Consider the following 19692-nt stretch of genomic DNA (forward strand, 5'->3'; position numbering starts at 1 on the left):
CGTCACTTGCCGTGACCACCTGACCGTCCAGAGACTCTCGCCTGCTCACCTAGGAGCGCTCACCTGCTACCTGCCTGCTAGCCTACCTGGAGGCTCTGCCGCCACTAGCCGTGACCACCTGCCTGTCCAGAGACTGTCCCTGTCACTTGCCGTGAGTACCTGCCCTTCTACCCAGAGACTGTCCCTGTCACTTGCCGTGACTACCTGCCCTTCTACCCAGAGACTGTCCCTGTCACTTGCCGTGACTACCTGCCATTCTACCCAGAGACTGTCCCTGTCACTTGCCGTGATTACCTGCCCGTCTTCCCTGGGAGCCACCCGCTTCCTTACAAGGACCGCCCCCTTGTATAGTTGCTCAGAGGTTCCGCCTCCCAGACCCGTTACATCATATATAGACACAATCAAGGAAAATCAGGACTCCTTGATCAAAGAAGCAGGTTGCCCAAACGTAAGTACTCCAGAGAGGGTCGAGTGAGTTCCCAGTTGGGGTGAGTGGATGGGACTTTTCTATTGGGGACCAGAGACGTAAAAGTTGGTAAGTATATAGGATTTAGACCTGTATACTGTTTAATGTATGGAACAGGACTAAAGCGATTGCGGATTATAACCCTACCTGTCATTCTTCCACCACACAATGGGTGACGACTGGTCAGCCACAAACCGTGACCAAGGTCCTGGATGGACCGAATCGTTTCCCTCCTTTCTATGCATCCACATGCTGACATAACAATTAAACCATACAGTTGAATTGTAAGTGTTGATGTGCCGAGGTTTTCTCTGACTAATACATCAGTACAAGGAGACTTGAAATTGCCTTTTAGAGCCAGAAGCGGGGAGAAAAAAAAGAAAAGAAATAGCTCTGCATAATTATCTACATAATTCCTGATCCGTCACTTTAGAAATATTTTACTCTTAAAACTTCTAGTTTGTTTTGCCAGAACCCTCATAGTGTAAAACGTGTTAGATTTGGGCACAATGTGGGGGCTTAGCAGTGAGTCACATAAGTCGGTGGAGGGATGACGGATGATTGATGTGTCCTCCCACATCACTCCACTGTAATTTGCACTTCAATAAGAACAGCCATGAAAAATTCTACTTTTTCATGGTCTTCAAGTATCTTACATAACCAAGTTATTATTTCTGAGAACTGCGGTGGGATGAACTTGTCTGCCTCCATCATTCCATACACTTTGGATGGAGAGGCGGTGTGCACAGCGTGCGGTATCATACATTTATTACCCATCTTGTACATTGAATAAGTAGTAAGAGGCCGTTCTTTTCACAACCGTGTTTCATGGTCTGAGTACGGACAGTGATTTACAGACTGGCCACGGATCTCCTGACCCGAACTCAATAGTCACATTGGCGTTTAGAAGGCTAATGAGTTTGTGGTTCTGGAACTCCTGCGGCCGGGTCTGCGCCCGGGTCCGTAACTCCTGCGGCCGGGTCTGAGCCCAGGTCCATAACTCCTGCAGCCAGGTCCGCGCCCGGGTCCGTAACCCCTGCGGCCGGGTCCGCGCCCGGATCTGGAAACCCTGCAGCAGGGTCCGTGTCCATGTCCGGAAACCCTGCAACCGGGTCCGTGCCCAGAACTGGAAACCCTGCGGCCGGGCCTGTGCCCGGATCTGGAAATCCTTCGGCCGACCCGTGTCTGGATTATGAAACTGCCCTAATTTGCAGAAGAAAAAAACTTTATAAAGTGTACCTCCAATTACATAGTAAAATGATTATGCATGCTTGTGCGCTACCGTTTTTTCTAAATACATTGCATAGCAGGTTCTCTTTCTAAACAGCATCATGGACCCTCCGTGGTCTGTACTGCTCATCTCTATGTCCTGTTCTGTTTTCTAGGCTCCTGTACACACTGGGGAGCCAGAACTGTACAGCAATGAAGGATGACAGGTACAGGGGCTGAGGACGGTAGTTCTCCTAGTGCATAGATAATAACAGTACGGGCCGCAGTGTCAGGCTTCATACATTTTTTTCTTTTCCCCTAACCATTACCGTTTCTTCTTTTCTGGGAATGCTGCTCAGAAATCTTGCCGTGCAATAATCAGATAATGACATTAAACAAGACAGAATAGTTTATAGGATCTGAAGACAGACTCAACATCCTTTCACCACCCTCATCCGGTTACTATGAGATGACTCATCTGTCCTAAGAAACATATAACTCAATCGGAGCTTGTGTCGATGCAACGGAAGCAGATATAAAAAAGTAAGAAAAAAAAACAGAAAAAGTTATAGTAAACTTTATAGAGAACTTTTCCTGTATTATGTAAAATATATAAACCTGTGCTTATACGTTGGATGTGGAGGCGGTGGAGGGGGGATAGGAAACCTGTTTCATTCCCCAAATAGGAAGGTGAGCAGCATCAAGAATATCTCAAGGAGGACGTCTGACCTCACCAGCGGAGGCCAAACTACAACTTGGGAATGATCTGGCAGTGACAAATTTGCAGATTTCACCAAAAAATACCGTGTCCCCACCAAGTATGACTGCAGGATCAGACTACAACCTTTATTTGTAGTCTGTTACCATGGAGACACATGGGTATGCATAGGAGCCGCAGACACAAAACAGAAATCCCTTAGTTGAACAATACGCAAAGGTGTGACATTTTGTATCTTAGATGCACAGTACATATCAGATATTATATACTGCGTGTATATATAATAATAATCTTTATTTTTAAATAGCACTAACATATTCCGCTATCTATGCATCTATGCAGATGTTACAGGCTGGTTAGCAATAGGAGAAACAGAAGATGATTTGAGAAAATATACAAGAAAAGGCCAGATTGGCACTTTAGATTGTAATTATTTCCTACAATGAATTATGAGCAATTTGGTGGTGAATGCTAATTGTGTATTGTCTTCGGCTCTTTCTGTCGACATGTCAGCCACAAAATTCTCTCTCTGATTCTACACTATAACTCACCGCATCCAGCCTGGATCAGTATCTTTAAAAGGGAATACGTCAGCAGGTTTTTGCCACCTAATCTGAGAGCAGCATGATCTAGGGACAGAGACCCTGATTCCAGTGAGGTGTCACTTACTGGGCTGCTTGTTGTAGTTTTGATAAAAATCGGTTTCCTCTGCTGCAGATGTAGCAGTTCTCTGAATGGTGAGCTCTGTGTAACCCCGCCCATACCTCTGATTGGCAGCTATGTACACTGTGCATAGGCAGTAAGCTGCCAATCAGTGGTGGGGGCGTGGCGGGACTATCACCTGGTGACAGGTTTTTCTATGCCTCTAGTGATAATCTCCTGCTGATAGAATTGTGATTTTATAAAACTAAGCAGCCCTGTAAGTGACACATCGCTGGAATCAGGGTCTCTGCCCCTACATCATACTACTCTCAGATTAGGTGGAAAAATCCTGCTGACAAATGTTTCCCTATCTACTGGATAGGTGATATGTGGGTCACCGATCACCAGACTGGAGACTTGAGCCTTCCATATTCCGCTGTCCATAAGAAGATGGCCAGGAGGAGATGAATGGAGCGGCAGGTCATATATGAGCTGATCGCAGCACTCGTCTTCAGTATCGGACTTGAATGAATCTGCAGGGCACATGCCCGACTTGGCACAACATTGAACACTTCTCAGATGCGAGGAGACAATGGGGGACTCGGCCGGCCAGGGGACAAAGATTGTGGGCATCATGAATCAAGTGAGATGTTTCCCAAGCTGAAGCCATCATCTGCAGTCTCCAGGTAGTGCCGAGCGGCGTGCATGGAGCTCTCCAGCAGGGAAAGGGTGTGGGATAGGGATCCTGTTAATTACTAGCAGGTGATGCAGCGGCAGATCCCAGCGGGAGACACGTGGCCGGGAGCCGCCTGACACAGCAATGCATTTTCATTCTTTAATTAAACGCTCATTAACTTGGCATCCTCCAAGGTTTTTTTTTCCCTTCAGAAGTTGCTGAAAAAGCGTTCTATTACCTGCCAGCAGTTTCTTAGACTTGGCGCTCATGCAGACGAGCGCATAAATCGGACGTGCGCGATCCAATTTTTGATCCGACGGCACAATGACCTAAGGAATTTGCTAGAGCCATAGATAAATATAGGGACCATAGTCCTTATGGAGAACTCTAAATACAATTGAAGCAAAAAAAATGGATAAAAATAGGAGCTATTTATCGCAATGGTTGTGCAAAATAATATGAGAATCTAATTTGTATATATATAAATTTTATTAGATTAGATGTCGATATAATACAAGTGTAAAGATCAATAAATGCTTTTTTTGGCGAGGACACAAACTGTGTGACAGCACAGGCGGATAATTAGTAATAAATGGAACAAGAGCAACTTATTTATATGCAATACGTTTCTCAAACATATCATAAGAGATGGTATTTGTAAAGATTAAATATGCTCATCCAGCGCCTTATGTGTCAAAAAAAGCCCCGACGCGCGTTTCGCGTAGGCTTCCTCAACCTAAACCCAGGAACTGTATTTGATCATGCACATTTTTTTTTCATGTAGATGTTTGAAAACGGATCGCACACGGACGTTAAAAAAAAAAAAAAAAAAAAAAAAAAAGGGACAAACGGATGAAAAGTTTTCCAAATGGACGATTTTTCATATGCTCAGGGGTCTAATAGAGAGGCAGGAAACTATAACAAGCCAAATGATTAGTTATAAATATTCTTCCGATGTGGAGTTGCATAAGGCTCGGGTCACGACAGATGCCCCATGCAGACGTATACAATATGTACATGGTATTTCTTACCGACTTGTGTCAGGATTGCGAAAAAAAAAAAAAAAAAAATTAAAGAACACATGCACATCACAGTATAAGGCCGAATTCAGACTTTATGGTCTGTATACAGACCTCAATGCCCTGACTGACAGTGGGTCTCCTGACTCGAAGCGTGCAGCCTCACAGACACATTTAAGGCTGTAAGTTCGGGTTGGAAGATCGGCGGGCAGTTCAGGTATTGTGGTCTGTATTTGGACCCATGCGGACCGACCTGACTTGAAGTCAATTAAACTTCAGGAGTATCATGAAGCAGAAATGACTGACAATGTTACTGGTTTTGGTGCAAATAAAAGTGATGTCAGGAGAGGAACAGCGAGACAACCCTCAGAAGGGGAACATTTCTGCAGGTGGCGGCCACAGACAATTCCTCTCTCCTTATCCTTCCTGGTGGATTCTTTTCTAGTTTTGCATTTTGCTCGTGTCCTGGTCACTAATGGCAGTATAAGGTGATACCTGCGGCCTATTCAGGAAGGACAGCTGCTCCAGGACGGCACATCCCTGATTGCCATTTTTAAATTATTTTCTGTGTCTCCCATCATAGTCTCAAGAGTGTGGAGCAAGTAAAGCTGATTTTTGTATTACCGTATATACTCGAGTATAAGCCGACCCGTGTATAAGCCGAGGTACCTTATTTACCACAAAAAACTTGGAAAACTTATTGACTCGAGTATAAGCCTAGGGTGGGAAATGCAGCAGCTACTGGTAAATTTCCCCATCCTGGTAATCTTGGTATGTATGGCACCCCTCACCCCCAATCCTGGTATGAATGGCACCCCTCACCCCCAATCCTGGTATGCATGGCACCCCTCACCCCCAATCCTGGTATGCATGGCACCCCTCACCCCCAATCCTGGTATGCATGGCACCCCTCACCCCCAATCCTGGTATGCATGGCACCCCTCACCCCCAATCCTGGTATGAATGGCACCCCTCACCCCCAATCCTGGTATGCATGGCACCCCTCACCCCCAATCCTGGTATGCATGGCACCCCTCACCCCCAATCCTGGTATGCATGGCACCCCTCACCCCCAATCCTGGTATGCATGGCACTCCTCATCTCCAATCCTGGTATGCATGGCACCCTCATCTCCAATCCTGGTATGCATGGCACCCCTCATCCCCAATCCTGGTATGCATTTCCACCTCATCTCCAATCCTGGAATGTATTTCCACCTCATCTCCAATCATGGTATGCATGGCCCCTTCAACCCCAATCCTGGTATGCATGGCCCCCTTCAACCCCAATCCTGGTATGCATGGCCACCTTCATCCCCAATCCTGGTATGCATGGCCCCCTTCAACCCCAATCCTGGTATGCATGGCCACCTTCATCCCCAATCCTGGTATGCATGGCCCCCTTCATCCCCAATGCTGATATGCATGGCCTCCTTATCCCCAATCCTGCTATGTATGGCCTCCTTATCCCCAATCCTGCTATGTATGACCCTTTCATCCCCCAATCCTGGTATACATGGCCCCCTCATCCCCCAATCCTGGTATGCATGGCCCCCGCATCCCCATTCCTGGTATGTATGGCCTCCTCATCCCCCAATCCTGGTATACATGGCCCCCTCATCCCTGATCCTGGTATGCATGGCACCCCTCATCCCTAATCCTGGTATGTATGGCCCCCTCATCCCCAATCCTGGTATGTATGGCCCCATCACTTCACACATACAGTGGGGAAAAAAGTATTTAGTCAGCCACCAATTGTGCAAGTTCTCCCACTTAAAAAGATGAGAGAGGCCTGTAATTGACATCATAGGTAGACCTCAACTATGAGATACAAAATGAGAAAACAAATCCTGAAAATAACATTGCCTGATTTGGAAAGAAATGTTTTTCAAATTTTTGTGGAAAATAAGTATTTGGACAATTACAAACAAGATTTCTGTCTCTCACAGACCTGTAACTTCTTCTTTCAGAGGCTCCTTTGTCCTCCACTCATTACCTGTAGTACTGGCACCTGTTTGAACTTGTTATCAGTATAAAAGACACATGTCCGCAACCTCAAACAGTCACACTCCAAACTCCACTATGGTGAAGACCAAAGAGCTGTTGAAGGAAACCAGAAACAAAATTGTAGCCCTGCATCAGGCTGGGAAGACGGAATCTGCAATAGGCAAGCAGCTTGGTGAGAAGAAATCAACTGTGGGAGCAATAATTAGAAAATGGAAGACATACAAGACCACTGATAATCTTGCTCGATCTGGGGCTCCACACAAGATCTCACCCCGTGGGGTCAAAATGATCTCAAGAACGGGGAGCAAAAATCCCAGAACCACATGCGGCACCTAGTGAATGACCTGCAGAGCTGGAACCAATGTTACACAGGCTACCATCAGTAACACACTACGCCGCCAGGGACTCAGATACTGCAGTGCCAGACGTGTCCCCCTGCTTAAGCCATTACATGTCCGGGCCCATCTGAAGTTTGCTAGAGAGCATTTGGATGATCCATAAGAGCATTGGGAGAATGTCATATGGTCAGATGAAACCAAAGTAGAACTGTTTGGTAGAAACACAACTCGACGTGTTTGGAGGAGAAAGAATGCCAAGTTGCATCCAAAGAACACCATACCTACTGTGAAGCATGGGAGCGGCAACATAATGCTTTGGGGCTGTTTCTCTGCCAAGGGACCAAGACGACTGATCCGTGTACATAAAAGAATGAATGGGGCCATGTATCGTGAGATTTTGAGTGCAAAGCTCCTTCCATCAGCAAGGGCATTGAAGATGAAACGTGGCTGGGTCTTTCAGCATGACAATGATCCCAAGCAAACCCCAGGGCAATGAAGGAGTGGCTTCGTAAGAAGCATTTCAACGTCCTGGAGTGGCCTAGCCAGTCTTCAGATCTTAACCCTATAGAAAACCTTTGGAGGGAGTTGAAAGTCCGTGTTGCCCAGATACAGCCCAAAGCATCACCGCTCTAGAGGAGATCTGCATGGAAGAATGGGCCAACATACCAGCAACAGTGTGTGCCAACCTTGTGAAAACTTACAGAAAATGTTTGACCTCTGTCATTGCCAACAAAGGATCTATAACAAAGTATTCAGATGAACTTTTGTAATTGACCAAATACACTGCTCAAAAAAATAAAGGGAACACTTAAACAACAGAATATAACTCCAAGTAGATCAAACTTCTGTGAAATCAAACTGTCCACTTAGGAAGCAACACTGATTGACAATCAATTTCACATGCTGTTGTGCATGTGGAATAGACAATAGATGGAAATTATTGGCAATTATCAAGACACCCTCAAAGGAGTGGTTCTGCAGGTGGGGACCGCAGAGCACATCTCAGTACCAATGCTTTCTGGCTGATGTTTTGGTCACTTTTGAATGTTGGTTGTGCTTTCACACTCATGGTAGCATGAGACAGACTCTACAACCCACAGAAGTTGCTCAGGTACTGCAGCTCATTCAGGATGGCACATCAATGCGAGCTGTGGCAAGAAGGTTTGCTGTGTCTGTCAGCGTAGTGTCCAGAGACTGGAGGCGCTACCAGGAGACAGGCCAGTACACCAGGAGACGTGGAGGGGGCCGTAGGAGGGCAACAACCCAGTAGCAGGACCGCTACCTCCGCCTTTGTGCACGGAGGAACAGGAGGAGCACTGCAAGAGCCCTGCAAAATGACCTCCAGCAGGCCACAAATGTGCATGTGTCTGCACAAACAGTTAGAAACCGACTCCATGAGGTTGGTATGAGGGCCCGACGTCCACAGATGGAGGTTGTGCTCACAGCCCAACACCGTGCAGGATGCTTTGCATTTGCCACAGAACACCAGGATTGGCAAAGTCACCACTGGCGCCCTGTGCTCTTCACAGATGAAAGCAGGTTCACACTGAGCACATGTGACAGACGTGATAGAGTCTGGAGACACGGTGGAGAGCGATCTGCTGCCTGTAACATCCCTCAGCATGACCTGTTTGGCAGTGAGTCAGTAATGGTGTGGGGTGGTATTTCTTTGGAGGGCCGCACAGCCCTCCATGTGCTCGCCAGAGGTAGCCTGACTGCCATTAGGTACCGAGATGAGATCATCAGACCCCTTGTGAGACCTGCTGGTGCGGCTGGCCCTGGGTTCCTCCTAATGCAGGACAATGCCAGACCTCGTGTGGCTGGAGTGTGTCAGCAGTTCCTGCAAGATGAAGGCATTGAAGCTATGGACTGGTCTGCCCGTTCCCCAGACCTGAATCCGATTGAGCACATCTGGGACATCATGTCTCGCTCCATCCACCAACGTCACGTTGCACCACAGACTGTTCAGGAGTTGGTGGATGCTTTAGTCCAGGTCTGGGAGGAGATCCCACAGGAGACCATCCTCAACCTCATTAGGAGCATGCCCAGGCGTTGTAGGGAGGTCATACAGGCACGTGGAGGCCACACACAGTACTGAACCTCATTTTGACTTGTTTTAAGGACATTACATCAAAGTTGGATCAGCCTGTAGTGTATTTTTCCACTTTAATTTTGGGGGTGACTCCAAATCCAGGCCTCCATTGGTTAATAAATTTGATTTCCATTGATGATTTTTGTGTAATTTTGTTGTCAGCACATTCAACTTTGTACAGAACAAAGTATTCAATGAGAATATTTCAATCATTCAGATCTAGGATGTGTTATTTGAGTGTTTCCTTTATTTTTTTGAAAAAAAGGCTACGTGGCACTCCTATTTTTTCTGGTGCTCAGATAGGAACCAAATCCAATACAAAAAATAGCAAAAATCTGGCACTCCAAATTATGATGAGAAAATGGTTTTTATCATGAATTTTTATTATCAGATTCTTCAAAATGAAGTTTCGGCCTCATATGGCCTTCATCAGAACAGGGTTCTGCCCAATGGGTGTGAAAGAGCAACCAACCAATGGCAGGGTCAGAAGAGAAGTCTAAGTTATGCAGATGAGAGAAAGAGCACTGCCGTGCTGGGGATGATGCGATGTAACTTAGACTTCTCTTCTGACCCTGCCATTGGTTGGTTGCTCTTTCACACCCATTGGGCAGAACCCTGTTCTGATGAAGGCCATATGAGGCCGAAACGTCATTTTGAAGAATCTGATAATAAAAATTCATGATAAAAAACATTTTCTCATCATAATTTGGAGTGCCAGATTTTTGCTATTTATTTTTTTGAGCAGTGTACTTATCTTCCATCAAAATTTAAAAAAAATTTCTTTCCAAATCAGAAAATGTGATTTTCAGGATTTGTTTTCTCATTTTGTCTCTTATAGTTGAGGTCTACCTATGATGTCAATTACAGGCCTCTCTCATCTTTTTAAGTGGGAGAACTTGCACAATTGGTGGCTGACTAAATACTTTTTTTCCCCACTGTATGTGTGAAGTGATGGGGCCATACCTTCCTTCCTCACCTCTGCTCCAGCGCAGCGTCCTGTTCTGCTGCAGCAGCTCATGTCAGCATCTGAGCAGCGCATGGCGTCATAGCCATGCGCTCTCAGACGCTGAAATGAGCTGCCGGCATAGTCACTCCTCTCCATGCCAGGACTATGGGCGTGGAGAAGAGTGAATATGCATTCTCTTTAGTAGCGGGCACTGTGAGCAGGAGCTGTGGCTCAGCGCTCCTCTGTGCCCGCTACTAAAGAGAATGAATATTCATTCTTCTCCATGCCCATGGGAGTGGAGAAGAGGGAATATTCATTTCCCTTTAGCAGCGTGCACACGTGGTAGCTGCAACAGCGGCTAATGAGTGTGTCCTGCTCCTCCGCTGGCAGAAACCCCCCCCCCCCCCCCACTATCCACCAACGGAATTTCTATATACTCGAGTATAAGCCAAGGGGGGCTTTTTCAGCACAAAAAAAGTGCTGAAAGACTCGGCTTATACTCGAGTATATACGGTATGTACCCACATGCGATCATACAAATATACCATTTCTATAAAGGTAAAACCTAGAAAAATTTATTGATATGTTGGTATAAGTGCAATGCATAGGTGCGCATTCACACTGTGGCCATTTAACAAGCATAACCTAAGATAAAAACAAAATGAGCAAATACCCTGTAGCAAGTAAGTAAATAAATAGTAATAGTACATATATATAACATAGGGTACTTAGTTCACATTGTTTTGAGAAAAAAAACATAAAATCCATCTCTCCGCAACAAGGTGTACCCAACCGGGACGGTACCTAACTCTTGTGGTTCACCTCACTATTTGTCAATAGACCTCAAAATAGATGAGGGCAGAGCGGGACCCAGACACCTGTCCGTGGAAAGCTATGTAGACAAAATGAACAGCCCAAAAAGGGGAAGCCGTGACCCTTTTTGTACAAAGTACAAAAAACTAAACTAAAACCTAAAAAAAATTGAGCCAGGGCATGTGCTGGTATAAAAGCAATGCATAGCTGCAAATTCACACTGTGGCCATTTAACAAGCAGAACCTAAGAAAAAAACCCAAAATGAGCTAATACTATTCACTTATTTCAGGGTAATTGTCACGTAAGGTGAGGGAAGGAATAAGTGTACAACAATTGGAAGAGGGGGAAGGGAGCCCAACAACTAGGGAAAGAGGGAGTGGAGACCCCTAGGCAGATCTAATATCACCCTGCCTTCCCTATCGGGCCTATATAGGTTCTGCACCAATCGCCGAGAAGGAACCTAAACCCGGAATGTCCCTAGAGCTTGGCCCTAGATAGGGAGGGGACAGGATGAGCACTAGTCAGGCCCCACTACAAACTAAAGATAATAAGGTAGACAAACAAAGGGGATACACTTAGCTAGAGCAGACACCAGAGAGATAACGCCAACTGTCCTCCAAGGGCACCAAAGATGAGACTAGCCGACTGCCAGTACTCCAAGTCTGCACAGAGGTACATAGAACTATCACCGGCGACCCTCTGGAGAAACTGAGAGTATTTAACTACCAAGCAAGGATGTGTCAATCAGCAGCAGAAGGTGGAGGTCCTAAAGGAAGAAGAATATAGCTATACTACAGAGATGAGAGGATCAAGAAGGCATCTGCAAGCGCAGTGACCATCTACAGCCGGATACAGAGCAACTGTCTGTCACACCTGACACACCCGTGACAGTAATAGGGTACTTCGTTATGACATTGAGACAGTGAGGTGAACCACAAGAGTTAGGTTCCGTCCTAATTGAGTACACCTTGTCGCGGTGGGATGGCTTTTACGTTTGTTTTTGTTTTTTTTAATCAAATAATAAAATAAGTGCCCTATGTTATTTACATTGTGACATGGTCCCTGGCGATATATGTGAGGGGAGATATGTATCACGGAGGTTGCTATCTTCCATGATGTGAAACCTAGAAGCTTGTCTCCAGCATGTTAGATGCTGAGGAGGTTAATCAGCCATGTTTGGGTTGGGTTTTTCGTGAGTGGTTGTAAGAGATGGGTGGGAGGTCATTCACCATATCTCCACCACAAGGTTGTGGCCAGAGAAGTTAAATCTCCAGCTACTGAGTTTTTTTTCCGGTGGTATTTTGAAGACCAGGAAGTCTCCTGTGTGGGACGTCAGTGAGAGCTGAAGTGGATTGTAACCTGAGAGGGCGAATCTAGCATGCATAAGAACTATGCTATACTTTATCTTTTGTTTTGCAGTTATTCCAGCAAGGCGGTGTTTATTTTGTTGAACCTGCAGTGCTTTATGCCACATTGAATAAACCTGCAGACGAACACATTCCTGTGTCTACCTCTGGGAGCAGCCGAATGAGTCACTATCACAACATGTACTATTTGTTTTTTTATTTTAGGTCCAATTTCTATAAGGCGCGTAAATATCACCGCCAGACAGTTGCTTAAATAACACTACCCAATCAAGAAGGAACCAGCACAGTTGCCTTTCAATAAATTTATGCATCAACTGTAGTTTTAGGGGTTTCGCCAAAGCTTCATGGTTCTTCAGGACCAGTGATGTCCTCTTGGGCAGTGTCAGGCGATTCATCCCATGTAACTATACATCCAGGAAGGTGCCAGAGATGAGTTTATATTTTGCAATCAGTCACTGACACCTTTTTTTTTTCTTAGGCGTCAAAGTAAATCAGCACCTGCCCATAAGGGGTCCTCAGGAGGTAAGGAAGGTGTAACATACCTGGCGGCGTCCTTGCATAGTGGTCCATCTCCCACTGTGCAAGAGCGCGCACTTGATCTCCAGTCCAGTCTGCTAGCCTGGCTTCCCTCCATGCTGTCTGCTTGCCTCTGTGTCTGCTGCTTAAGGGCGGCGCCCGATCACTTCCTGTTTCTTGTACCTGCTGCGGGCACACCCCTTGTGCCAGCCTATTGCTGTCTGTCACCTGGTATTTAACCCAGCTGCTCCAATGAATCCCTGCCTGAGCATTGTGTTTCATTCAGTGTGCTCTCTCACTCTGAATATGCCAGGTCCCTTTCTGTGTTTGCTTGCTTGCCCTTCTTGTAGGCTGTATTTCCAGTCCTGTCTGAACACGCTCCTTGTCTGTTCATTCCGTCTTCTAGGGGCCGCATTCCTAGACCCGCTCCCGTATATTGTCTGTCCTGTCTGAACACGCTCCTAGCCTGTTCCTCCCGCCTTCTAGGGGCTGCATACCTAGACCCGCTCCTGTATCTTGCTACTTTGTCTGTATACTCTTCTAGCCTGTTTCCTGAGTTTCTCTATGTCCGTACCTTTCCTTTTTCTGCAGAGTCTGAACTCGTACCTAACTCCTGCTCTTTGTCACTGTACTTCCGTTTGTGAGTTTGTGGTCCACTCGCTACTTCACTGCAAGTACCCTGTGGGTATCTGGTTCTGCCTTTCCCTTCCTGTCTGTTCCATGTGAACAGAGCCCTGTCCCCTCTGCTCAGCCTTGCTCACCACTCCGGCGGTTCTAGCCTGCTCTGCCTTGCTCACCGCTCCGGCGGTTCTAGCCTGCTCTGCCTTGCTCACCGCTCCGGCGGTTCTAGCCTGCTCTGACCCTTTGCTCACTGCTCCGGCAGTCTCGCTCCGCTCTGACCCTTGCTCACTGCTCCGGCAGTCTCGCTCCGCTCTGACCCTTTGCTCGCTGCTCCGGCAGTCTCGCTCCGCTCTGACCCTTTGCTCGCTGCTCCGGCAGTCTCGCTCCGCTCTGACCCTTTGCTCGCTGCTCCGGCAGTCTCGCTCCGCTGACCCTTTGTTCGCTGCTCCGGCAGTCTCGCTCCGCTCTGACCCTTTGCTCGCTGCTCCGGCAGTCTCGCTCCGCTCTGACCCTTTGCTCGCTGCTCCGGCAGTCTCGCTCCGCTCTGACCCTTTGCTCGCTGCTCCGGCAGTCTCGCTCCGCTCTGACCCTTTGCTCGCTGCTCCGGCAGTCTCGCTCCGCTCTGACCCTTTGCTCGCTGCTCCGGCAGTCTCGCTCCGCTCTTACCCTTTGCTCGCTGCTCCGGCAGTCTCGCTCCGCTCTGACCCTTTGCTCGCTGCTCCGGCAGTCTCGCTCCGCTCTGACCCTTTGCTCGCTGCTCCGGCAGTCTCGCTCCGCTCTGACCCTTTGCTCGCTGCTCCGGCAGTCTCGCTCCGCTCTGACCCTTTGCTCGCTGCTCCGGCAGTCTCGCTCCGCTCTGACCCTTTGCTCGCTGCTCCGGCAGTCTCGCTCCGCTCTGACCCTTTGCTCGCTGCTCCGGCAGTCTCGCTCCGCTCTGACCCTTTGCTCGCTGCTCCGGCAGTCTCGCTCCGCTCTGACCCTTTGCTCGCTGCTCCGGCAGTCTCGCTGCGCTCTGACCCTTTGCTCGCTGCTCCGGTAGTCTCGCTCCGCTCTGACCCTTTGCTCACTGCTCCGGCAGTCTCGCTCCGCTCTGACCCTTTGCTCACTGCTCCGGCAGTCTTGCTCCGCTCTGACCCTTTGCTCACTGCTCCGGCAGTCTCGCTCTGCTCTGACCCTTTGCTCGCCGCTTCAGGCGGCCTCGTCCTGCTCTACTCTTGCTCACCGCTCCAGACGGCCTCGTCCTGCTCTACTCTTGCTTACTGCTCCAGGCGGCCTCGTCCTGCTCTACTCTTGCTTACCGCTCCAGGCGGCCTCATCCTGCTCTACTCTTGCTCACCGCTCCAGGCGGCCTCGTCCTGCTCTACTCTCGCTCACCGCTCTAGGCGGTCTCGTCTTGCCCTGCTCTCGCTCACCACTCTGGGCGGCCTTACTCTGCTGTGTTTGTCCGCCACATCTGTGGTTCTGTTCCTGAGTCCCAGTGTGTACTGGGTCCTATCCCGCCTGTGTTCCTACCTGCTAGTGCCTCCCTGTCTGCACTCTAGCCGTGCTTGCCTGTAGCCCCCTGCCTGCATACCCGCCTGCCTGCATATCAGTCGTGCCTGCCTATACCCACCAGTCTGTGTGCCAGCCTAACTGGTCTGTTCCTGTATTCCCCTGCGTGTGTCAACAGCCGTGTCCGGGGTCTGTCCTGGAGTAGCACCTGGTCCCTCTGCTCGGTTCCTCCTTGGTGCACTGGCGTCGTATGCCGTCGTGCGACCCTGGTCGGATTGGGTGAATACCTAGTTTCGCCCCTCCAGGCATTCACACGCACATGCCGCTCAGCCTGGGCGTGTGCACTACAGAAGGTATTATACATTAATGTTAATTCTTTTATTCTCAATAATCAGGACACGTTACATCCTAGGTGATAAAATAGTCATGGCTCTTCAGCTTACTCACCTCCAAATAATTTTCCACTCCCAAAACTGCTTGCGTTTCTGGTGCCTTGACTACCCCGCTGAAAATAGAAGATAAAAAAATTGTGAAAACTTACATTAAAACTGAAAAGAGAGAAATAAAAATTTAGTTTTCTCCCAGAAACAGCGCCACTCTTATCCATGGGCTGTGCCTGGTACTGCAGCTCAGCCCTAAACTCTAAAAACGGTATTATGATCTACAGAAATGATCATATATCTGCTGGATTGTTAGACTGGTGAGAGTCAGATCACTAACCCCCCCACTGATCAACAGAACAAGGCACGTCCTCGATCATCCATTAGCTGCAAGTCAGTGGCCGGGAGAAGTGTAAAAAAGAAGTCTACGGCACTAAATATACGAAAAAAGCAGAGAACAGAGCACCCCCTTTAAAGTTACTCTAGTGGAAATACAAATAAAACTGCAGATAACAGATTTAGGCTGCGTTCACACACAGCGGTCATTCATGCCTCCGTCAGTACAAAGAGCAGATATTCTGGATCCGGATTGTTTTGCGGCTCAGTAATCTGAAACTTCTATTTAACTGAACAAGGTCTTACTAAACGGTCACATAAAGTATAACTGTAATTAAGTGTCAGAAAGTATCGATCTGCTTATAAGAAAACAATCAGACACAATGTAATTGGTATGAAGGGTCGGGGGAGCGTTCTGGGTGGGATTAGTTGTTTCCATTGACAATAGGGGAGATTAAGAAGCGCAGTGCTACAGGGTTCTATTCCGAGTAAAGAACACGTTGTGTCTGAATGTATAAGACCACATTCACACGTTCAGTATTTTCCATCAGTATTTGTAAGCCAAAACCAGGAGAAGAACAATCAGAGGAAAAGTATAATAGAAACACGTCACCACTTCAGTATTTATCACCCACTCCTGGTGTTGGCAGACAAATACTGATGTAAAATACTGACCAAATACTGAATGTGTGAACATGGTCTAACAAAATCTCTGACAATCAGCAAACAGTCAAGGGGAAATGGGGGCAAGTGCAAATTAATGAGGGTCTTGTGGTTGACCTATTCCCAGGACAGGTAATCAATATGCTATTGAGCTGGTTGCAGCGCCGATCCCCCCCATCAGATTTCGTCCATAGGGGGCGCTCTCTATTTGCAGTATTATCTCATATGTACATTTTACAGCCAGCCAATCAGAGGCTCGCTCACCAATATATGTAAAGGAGCTGATGGCAAAAAGAAAAACAAACAACTAATGACTTTTCAACAAATTTTTCTAAATATTCAGTGGGGGCGGGTCATTGTGTCAGCAGGGGGCGGGTCATTGTGTCAGCAGGGGGCGGGTCATTGTGTCAGCAGGGGGCGGGTCATTGTGTCAGCAGGGGGCGGGTATCACTGTGTCAGCAGGGGGCGGGTATCACTGTGTCAGCAGGGGGCGGGTATCACTGTGCCAGCAGGGGGCGGGTATCACTGTGTCAGCAGGGGGCGGGTATCACTGTGTCAGCAGGGGGCGGGTATCACTGTGTCAGCAGGGGGCGGGTATCACTGTGTCAGCAGGGGGCGGGTATCACTGTGTCAGCAGGGGGCGGGTATCACTGTGTCAGCAGGGGGCGGGTATCACTGTGTCAGCAGGGGGCGGGTATCACTGTGTCAGCAGGGGGTGGGTCACTGTGTCAGCAGGGGGCGGGTCACTGTGTCAGCAGGGGGCGGGTATCATGTGTCAGCAGGGGGCGGGTATCACTGTGTCAGCAGGGGGTGGGTCACTGTGTCAGCAGGGGGCGGGTCACTGTGTCAGCAGGGGGCGGGTATCATGTGTCAGCAGGGGGCGGGTATCACTGTGTCAGCAGGGGGCGGGTATCACTGTGACAGCAGGGGGCGGGTATCACTGTGACAGCAGGGGGCGGGTCATTGTGACAGCAAGGGGGCGGGTCATTGTGACAGCAAGGGGGCGGGTCATTGTGACAGCAAGGGGGCGGGTCATTGTGACAGCAAGGGGGCGGGTCATTGTGACAGCAAGGGGGCGGGTCATTGTGACAGCAAGGGGGCGGGTCATTGTGACAGCAAGGGGGCGGGTCATTGTGACAGCAAGGGGGCGGGTCATTGTGACAGCAAGGGGGCGGGTCATTGTGACAGCAAGGGGGCGGGTCATTGTGACAGCAAGGGGGCGGGTCATTGTGACAGCAGGGGGGCGGGTCATTGTGACAGCAGGGGGCGGGTCATTGTGACAGCAGGGGGGCGGGTCATTGTGACAGCAGGGGGGCGGGTCATTGTGACAGCAGGGGGGCGGGTCATTGTGACAGCAGGGGGGCGGGTCATTGTGACAGCAGGGGGGCGGGTCATTGTGACAGCAGGGGGGCGGGTCATTGTGACAGCAGGGGGGCGGGTCATTGTGACAGCAGGGGGGCGGGTCATTGTGACAGCAGGGGGGCGGGTCATTGTGACAGCAGGGGGGCGGGTCATTGTGACAGCAGGGGGGCGGGTCATTGTGACAGCAGGGGGGCGGGTCATTGTGACAGCAGGGGGGCGGGTCATTGTGACAGCAGGGGGGAGGGTCATTGTGACAGCAGGGGGGCGGGTCATTGTGACAGCAGGGGGGAGGGTCATTGTGACAGCAGGGGGGCGGGTCATTGTGACAGCAGGGGGGAGGGTCATTGTGACAGCAGGGGGGCGGGTCATTGTGACAGCAGGGGGGCGGGTCATTGTGACAGCAGGGGGGAGGGTCATTGTGACAGCAGGGGGGAGGGTCATTGTGACAGCAGGGGGCGGGTCATTGTGACAGCAGGGGGGCGGGTCATTGTGACAGCAGGGGGGCGGGTCATTGTGACAGCAGGGGGGAGGGTCATTGTGACAGCAGGGGGGAGGGTCATTGTGACAGCAGGGGGGCGGGTCATTGTGACAGCAGGGGGGAGGGTCATTGTGACAGCAGGGGGGCGGGTCATTGTGACAGCAGGGGGGAGGGTCATTGTGACAGCAGGGGGGCGGGTCATTGTGACAGCAGGGGGGAGGGTCATTGTGACAGCAGGGGGGAGGGTCATTGTGACAGCAGGGGGGAGGGTCATTGTGACAGCAGGGGGGCGGGTCATTGTGACAGCAGGGGGGAGGGTCATTGTGACAGCAGGGGGGCGGGTCATTGTGACAGCAGGGGGGCGGGTCATTGTGACAGCAGGGGGGCGGGTCATTGTGACAGCAGGGGGGAGGGTCATTGTGACAGCAGGGGGGAGGGTCATTGTGACAGCAGGGGGGCGGGTCATTGTGACAGCAGGGGGGAGGGTCATTGTGACAGCAGGGGGGCGGGTCATTGTGACAGCAGGGGGGCGGGTCATTGTGACAGCAGGGGGGCGGGTCATTGTGACAGCAGGGGGGAGGGTCATTGTGACAGCAGGGGGGCGGGTCATTGTGACAGCAGGGGGGCGGGTCATTGTGACAGCAGGGGGGAGGGTCATTGTGACAGCAGGGGGGAGGGTCATTGTGACAGCAGGGGGGCGGGTCATTGTGACAGCAGGGGGGAGGGTCATTGTGACAGCAGGGGGGCGGGTCATTGTGACAGCAGGGGGGAGGGTCATTGTGACAGCAGGGGGGAGGGTCATTGTGACAGCAGGGGGGAGGGTCATTGTGACAGCAGGGGGCGGGTCATTGTGACAGCAGGGGGGCGGGTCATTGTGACAGCAGGGGGGCGGGTCATTGTGACAGCAGGGGGGCGGGTCATTGTGACAGCAGGGGAGGGTCCGATTTGTCAGGTCACTTTTGATTTTTTTTTAGTCTTCCTAAGGTAAAAGCTTCTGCCATTACAGGCACATAAATAGAGCTGAGGTTTTCCTGTATAATCATGTGCGGAGCCGAGATCATGGTAGTGTAATGTATCTGCCAACAAGCTGAGATAACATCTATCAGCGAGATCAGGCGTACGGGACAGATAGGCAGATCTGAGAGTTCTCACATGTCCTGCCAGACACATATGTGCCGGCCCAGCCACATCTCCAGGCTTCAAATAGGAACTACGCAACATGAAGTGGTCTCTCCACTGCACACAATTTTTCCTACAGTTTTGGTGGGTTCAAATCCCACCGTGTATACTCTCAGATTACATAGCAAAAACCTGCTGACGTATTCCCGGTTATCTAGGCATCTAATATTGATGACCTAATCTCAGTAGATTTCATCAATATCAGGTCAGTTGGGGTACGACACCCCCACCATTCTGATATTGATGTTAGGTTGTCAATACTAGATGCTTGGACAACCCCTTTAATCTTAGATCCCAAGTCAGAACCAGACATATTGACAAGATATGCCATAAATTTCTGCTAGGTGCGGGTCCCACCACTGGAACCATCTCA

General features: G+C 49.5%; 1 protein-coding gene across 3 annotated transcripts in view; it reads right to left on the reverse strand.

The window, feature by feature from the left end:
* PUSL1 (pseudouridine synthase like 1) overlaps positions 1–19692 on the reverse strand; it is an 81362-nt gene that overhangs the window by 48990 nt on the left and 12680 nt on the right. For all 3 annotated transcript variants that reach the window (XM_073656859.1, XM_073656860.1, XM_073656858.1), the window contains exon 2: positions 15369–15426. Coding sequence is in view for 2 of the 3 variants with exons in the window: in XM_073656860.1 (XP_073512961.1) it covers positions 15369–15426 (58 nt within the window). In the remaining variant the exon portion in view is untranslated. The remainder of the gene's footprint in view (positions 1–15368; positions 15427–19692) is intronic.

Source organism: Phyllobates terribilis, unplaced genomic scaffold, assembly GCF_046119375.1.
Source record: "Phyllobates terribilis strain yellow unplaced genomic scaffold, ASM4611937v1 Scaffold_12__6_contigs__length_324123572, whole genome shotgun sequence".
Lineage (NCBI taxonomy): Eukaryota > Metazoa > Chordata > Amphibia > Anura > Dendrobatidae > Phyllobates > Phyllobates terribilis.